This window comes from Nicotiana attenuata, unplaced genomic scaffold (assembly GCF_001879085.1).
Source record: "Nicotiana attenuata strain UT unplaced genomic scaffold, NIATTr2, whole genome shotgun sequence".
NCBI lineage: Eukaryota > Viridiplantae > Streptophyta > Magnoliopsida > Solanales > Solanaceae > Nicotiana > Nicotiana attenuata.
This window is the reverse complement of record NW_017672968.1, coordinates 53528-60745: the sequence shown is the minus strand read 5'-3', so window position 1 is coordinate 60745 and position 7218 is coordinate 53528. Positions and strand designations below refer to the sequence as shown.

The 7218-nt window shown below is 36.8% G+C and overlaps 1 protein-coding gene across 1 annotated transcript; it reads left to right on the top strand.

The window, feature by feature from the left end:
- Positions 1-1022: 1022 nt before the first annotated feature.
- LOC109215044 (cyclic nucleotide-gated ion channel 2) lies at positions 1023-6485 on the top strand. The gene is made up of 8 exons (XM_019379057.1): positions 1023-1311; positions 1719-2355; positions 3358-3573; positions 4109-4425; positions 4931-5042; positions 5126-5362; positions 5457-5543; positions 5813-6485. Exons 1-8 carry the CDS (start codon positions 1274-1276, stop codon positions 6296-6298), a joined length of 2130 nt encoding a protein of 709 aa, XP_019234602.1. The 5' UTR covers positions 1023-1273; the 3' UTR covers positions 6299-6485.
- Positions 6486-7218: the final 733 nt, after the last annotated feature.

Here is a 7218-nt window from a genome sequence, read left to right as displayed (position 1 = left end):
TTTATTCCACATGTAAATTCAAATATAGGTTGTCAGTTTTGGAGCTAAGTTTTGGTTACTGTGTGGGCTTTACACCCCGCTAAGAATACCAGATTCTCTTCTTACTTCCGTAATAATTGCAAATTCAAAATTTTCTTATTACCTATGTATCAATGGATTACTGAGAGTGTAGTGATATTTCAAGAAGTTTGAGAGTCACAGCAATGGACTAAAATGTTCTTCCGGTTTAATTATATATAGTAACTAATGGAGTACTCTTTACATTCTATTTAAACGACACTCTTCTCTATTTGCCTATTTGGTCACACATAGACTCTTTAGCTTCAAAATTACTATTTTATTCTATTAGTACCTACATAGGCGAATGAATTTAAACTTTATGGGTTCTATCTTTCAAGGTTTGTAGCATTCAACTCATTACATTTTTAAAGTTATGCGCTCATATCTACTATTTTTTTGCAATTTTAATAAATTTTTAGTTTGCATCAAAAGTTATGGGTTCAATTGAATCCGTCATGTATACACTGCATACGCCCCAGAGTAAGAGCGCGACAATCTCAGGACGATGTGCAAGACGAGTCCCAATTTTTTGGGAATATTCCAACTTAATTTCCTTTTAAACATGGAAAACCACTCCTTACTTTAGAAGCTTAATTATTTCTACCGCAAGATTAGTACTCCTCATTCTCTGATAAATCTAAAATTATGACTACCTAGCTTGCACTTGGATGTGTACATCATATATCTTATTTAAGCTAATTAGAACGGCTAACCCAATGAATATTTTATGACAATATGTACAAAATAAAGAGTTGGTTGATTCTTTCTTCATTTGCTCTCTTATATTTACATGGAAAGTAAAAATTTCAAGAGATATTGAATCATAGAAACAAAAAGGGACCCAAGCCGCACTGCAAATAAACCCCACAACCGTGACGTTTCCGTAAGAGGTTGTTCGTCCTTACAGGAAAATGCCAACCTATTCATGTGCTCATTCCACAGACGTACCCTTCCCTAATTATTGTTGTATGTATGCATTTTGCCCACTTCATCCCCTCCTCTCCACATAACCTTCTCTTCTTCACTCTTCTCTCATCACCTTCTCCCCGCATGCATATTTTTCTCATACAATACATAATGTTGGCTTCTTCTCACCCTTCTTTCTTTACTAGATATATGTAATTCCCTAGCTTCTTAAATTGAGTATTGTTAGTTACTCAAATTTTTAGACTATAATCCTTTCTTTCTTTCCCATGGTTTCGCTCCTCTTGAGATGTCTTCTCGCCAAGACCTCCGCTTCTTCCTCTCAAGGTTAGTACATAAATAGCGGAGCCGGGAATTCTAACAAGGAACTAAAAAAAGTGCAAGAATTCGAATTTGAATTTGTGATCTAAACTAAATTTTAACCATCGATCTTTGTCACAATAATTTCTCTTATATTCAAGGGATTCAACAATTTACATATATTTGAAAACAATATTATTTGTTTAGTATAATTTTTCGACTAACAGAATTCAATTGAAGCGCCAATGTTCACTAGCTCCTCCGATCCCATGCTAATTAGTACTCGTTAGAAAAATGAACTTTTTTTTTTCTTTTTTCTTATGTATAACACTTTGTTGCAGTGCACGATTTTATTTTATTTTTATTTTTTATTGTTATACTCATTAAATGAGTTGTGCTACTAACTTGAATTTTTGAAATGGGATATATATCAGGTGGTTCGGCATATTCCGACGAAGATCAGTTCAACCTGACAACAGCGACGACAACGAAGATGACAGCAACCCTATCTCAAACTCCATTGAATGTTATGCATGCACTCAAGTTGGCGTCCCAGTTTTCCACTCTACCAGTTGCGACCAAGCTAACCCACCGGAGTGGGAAGCTTCAGCCGGTTCCTCTCTTGTTCCAATTCAGAACCGGACTAATAATTCAAGAACCGGAAAATCCCGGTCAAGTCGCAACCGGCATCCGTCGGGTCCATTCGGAAGTGTGTTAGACCCTCGAAGCAAGCGCGTGCAGAGATGGAACCGAATCATTTTGTTGGCACGTGGCATGGCGTTAGCCGTTGATCCTCTATTCTTTTACGCCTTATCCATCGGCCGTGGTGGATCGCCGTGCTTATACATGGACGGCGGACTTGCGGCCATCGTCACGGTGATACGGACTTGCCTCGACGCCGTACACCTCTTCCACTTGTGGTTGCAGTTTCGGTTAGCGTACGTGTCGAGAGAGTCGCTAGTTGTTGGGTGTGGGAAACTCGTGTGGGACGCGCGTGCTATTGCTGCTCACTATGTTCGGTCCGTTAAAGGATTCTGGTTCGATGCTTTTGTCGTCCTACCTGTCCCTCAGGTCAGCAAAATTTATAACCACTTGATATTTGTTACGTTGCTTTTGTCTCCAAGTACTAAGATTTTGCTTACCTAAATGGTTTTTTAAATAAATCAACCAAAAATATAGGAGGAGATTTTTTTATTAATTTAACATATGTACACTGACTGTTTATAAGCTTACATCACATTAGTCTACAAAAACAGCTAAAGTGAAGTACTACCGTGCTATTTCTAGTTAAAATACACTTATTAAAAATATTTATCGTTGTCAATATATATAAGTTAATCTTTTGTATATGAAGAGGCTGGTCAGAGCAGAAAAAAGGATACGGTTAATACTAGAGAAGTCAAAAAGTCATAAGATTATTAGGATATTATAATTCTCCTATAATATAGGAAAGTTAGTACAATGATAGTTAATGCTCTAAAAAGTTTTTTTGGTAGTGATACTATGAGGATGTGGTCATTTATTAATTTCTCTTGGATTAAGTTAAAAGTGGTTATAGAACTTTAAGGTCACGGGTTTGCACTATGATGTACTTGATGCAAACTTATCTCCACATGAACTGATACTGCTTACATAGTTTCATCCAAAATTTGTCTATTTATAAACTAAAAGTGAAAAAAAGTACACTTTTTAACCCAAAATGTTGTCTATATAAAAATGTTACTATCTGTTTTTCTTAAATAAGATTCTTAATCACAATATAATTTAAGAAAAAAGAGAGGTTCCAATGGTCAATTTTACTTTCTTTTTTTTTTTTCTTTCCAATACAACTTTATCTCTTCTATTCTACTCTTCTGTAACATAATAAGTAAAACTTACTAAATAATATTAATACATGCCTTACTAAATAATTCTAACTACTAATAAAATATCCTGTATGAGATTCAATTCTCATTTCTCTTATATTCCAGAAGCAATGCACAAGCTTTTTCAAGATCTCTAATTTTTTCTACCTCTGCAATTTTATTTCGAAATTGTGATTACTCTTTTCTCAATAGTATTTCCACTTCTCAGGTTGTATTTTGGCTGGTGGTTCCAAAACTAATAAGAGAAGAGCAGATAAAGCTTATAATGACGATTCTTCTACTAATGTTCTTGTTCCAATTCCTCCCCAAAGTATATCACAGCATAAGCTTAATGAGAAGGATGCAAAAGGTTACTGGATATATTTTTGGCACCATCTGGTGGGGATTTGGCCTTAATCTCATTGCTTATTTTATTGCTTCTCATGTAAGTCTGGCCTACTTCATTTACACTATCGATGTAATTTAATATAGAGAATTACCTGTTATTATGAGGGGCGGATGCAGTGTAGTAACTACGGGTTCGGACAAACCCAGTATATTTTACTTAAACCTTTTATATGTATTAGAAAATTCAGTAAATGTGAAAATATTTAATTGTGAACCCAGTAATTAACAACAACGAGCTACGCGGAGGTGGAGGCGGAGACGGAGACACAGTGTCGGCTACGGGTTCGGCCGAACCCAGTAGCAATGGTTCAAATCATGTATTTGTCTTAAATTTTTTGTTAAATATATACAAATTATTAATTTAGAACCCAGTAATTAAAAGGATTAGGATCCCGAACCCATAAGCTTGAAATCTTGGTTTCGCCTCTGGAGTTAGGGTTCAGTAATAAGATTACAACCCATAACCTTCAAATACTGGCTCCACCTCCGATTATTATAAGTTAACTTAACCTTATGGTGGTAAAAAATTTATACGTTGTCAGTGCATAAAACTTACGAGTTGTTATTTATAGGTTGCTGGTGGTTGCTGGTATGTACTATCTATACAAAGAGTAGCTTCATGTCTAAGGCAGCAGTGTGAGCAGAAAGCTTCTTGTAATCTGTCTTTGTCATGCTCAGAGGAGGTTTGTTATCAGTTTCTATTGCCAACAGGCACTGTGGGAAATCCATGTGCTGGGAACTCAACAACAGTAATGAGGAAGCCACTGTGTTTAGATGTCAATGGACCATTTCCATATGGGATATACAAATGGGCTCTACCTGTTGTTTCTAGTAGGTCTGTCACTGTGAAGATTCTTTACCCCATCTTTTGGGGATTGATGACCCTTAGGTAAATATTCCATTTTCATCATTTATCTTTATAAATATATATATATATATATATATATATATATATATATATATATATATATATATCACCAAGAGTTGATAATTGAATAACTTGATTCTTTATATATAACAGTGAAGACTTGAAAATTGAACATCTTAGTGATCTTTTTTATTTTTAGTATGATGTGAAACATGACGGGGAGCCTTGACGCAACTGGCTGCCATGGTCACGGGTCTGCGGAAACAGCCTCTTGTAAAAATGCAGGGTAAGGCTGCGTACAATAGACCCCTTGGTCCGGCCCTTCCTCGAACCCCGGGCATAGCGGGAGCTTAGTGTACTGGGCTGCCCTTTAGTATGGTGTGAAACGTGAAAATCTCTAATTCCCTTCGAAGTGTTTGGCCAGAGGAAAAGATATGATTAAAGAAAATGAACTATCTGATGGCTGTTACCTCTAATCTTTGGAAATACATGGACTTCAGTTAAAGCTTATGGTGTTTGATTGCAGTACATTTGGCAATGACTTAGAACCAACAAGTCATTGGCTAGAAGTTATCTTCAGTATATGCCTTGTGCTTAGTGGGTTGATGCTCTTCACTCTGTTGATAGGGAATATCCAGGTAAGCTATGAGTACTTGTTTTTCTAAGGAATTAACATGAGTACTTCAACCTGCTATATTTATGATCTATTTCTGTTTTCAAGGTGTTTTTACACGCGGTCATGGCAAAGAAGCGAAAAATGCAACTGAGGTGCAGGGATATGGAATGGTGGATGAAGAGGAGACAGTTGCCATCACAATTGAGACAAAGAGTTCGCCACTTTGAACACCAGAGATGGGCTATGATGGGTGGAGAAGATGAGATGGAACTCGTAAAAGACTTGCCAGAAGGACTTCGAAGGGATATCAAACGCTTTCTTTGCCTCGATCTTATTAAAAAGGTACAAGACAAAGTCTATGCTTGGTCTCCCTCTAACCATAGAACATTGCTAATATTACTATATAATGATGATGATCTGAATTTCGTTATTTCAGGTTCCTCTGTTCCATAGTTTGGATGATCTGATTCTAGACAACATATGTGATCGCGTTAAGCCATTGGTCTTCTCTAAAGATGAGAAGGTGCCTATTCTTTTATGTCTTCTACTTCATAGTTAAGAATTACATATTTCTATATTTAGAAACTCTGTAACCTTAACCTTCTCATTTTACCCTTAATGGCATGCTCTTATAGCCATACAAATCTAATGATATGTTTAAGACTATAAGTTCTAAAGGTACCTTTGATATATGCTGACAAAGTCCGCGCCTCCTATAAAATGAAAATGGAGGGAGTACTATAATAGCTTGAACTTAGACAATAGCTTACCTTTTTTGTTCTGTCAAAACAGATCATTAGAGAAGGAGATCCCGTGCACCGGGTGGTGTTCATTGTTCGTGGGCGAGTAAAAAGTAGCCAAAACCTCAGTAAAGGGATGGTTGCGACGAGCATACTTGAGCCTGGAGGCTTCTTTGGAGATGAGCTTCTTTCGTGGTGCTTACGCCGCCCCTTCATTGACAGACTTCCAGCTTCTTCAGCAACTTTTACTTGCATAGAATCCACAGAAGCATTTGGCTTAGATGCAAACCATCTACGATTTATCACAGATCACTTCAGATACAAATTTGCAAACGAGAGGCTTAAGCGAACAGCAAGGTATTATTCATCCAATTGGAGAACATGGGCTGCTGTGAATATACAGTTAGCTTGGCGTCGTTACATGGTGAGGACAAGTCGTCCTATGAATCAGGTAACGGAGAATGGGGATAACGATCATCGCCTTCGAAAGTATGCTGCAATGTTCTTATCAATCAGGCCACATGATCATCTTGAGTAGTGATAATGGCTTTGATTACTATATCCTCATTTTTCATATTTTTCGTCAATAAGCCAGAGTTGTACAACGACATCGATTGATTGAACTTTAATATCAGAGTAAAGGGGTCAATTATCTGCTCAAGTAAATGTCAACGTTTAGTGACTTGTGTTTGAGTAAATTTTACATGTTTTCCCCTCTTTGGTAATGAATCTCTCTACATTTCTGTTCGACCAAAAAGATTAATACTTTTTATAGAACTAATTAAATAAGCAGATTTGAGGTAAATCCTAGCCAAAGATAATTTATCCTAGATCTAAGATAGACGGCAAGGATAAGCAAATACAAGATTTAATTATAACAATAATTGAATCCCATTATGTAAGAAGAGGATGGTGATTTTCGTAACATTGAATAATAATGAAGAATACATAGATAAAATGGATCACAGAACTTTAACAAGGTTGAACTTCACATATTTGATATGATGAGACTAACGATGTGTATTGAGGATCTGAGTTTCCTTGCTTATCTCTCCTTCATGGGGAGATAGAGAGAGAGAAATGAGGATCCCTCTTCATCTCCGGAAATATCTCTGTGTGTGAATCTCTTTTTTTTTTTCCTTTCTTCTTCTTCTCACTTAGTTTATATGCTAGGTATTTTCCTTTACCCAACGGTCATTAACTATTGTATTTAAGTCGTTTGACTGCATTACTGGCTGATACTCTGAAATGTCGTAACAAACCGATTCGCCATTCGAGCATTCTGAATACACGACCTCGGTCGTGGCTGAGGTGCGTGTCGTTATAGCGTTGTATGGATATGACTTTGGCCCAAGTGACTTTTTGCCGTTCCTTTTCACACATATTCTCGTCTGGTCAGATTTCGACCCATACAGTTAGTCCCTCCACCTATTGGGATCGCCTTTTGGCAAGCTCGAT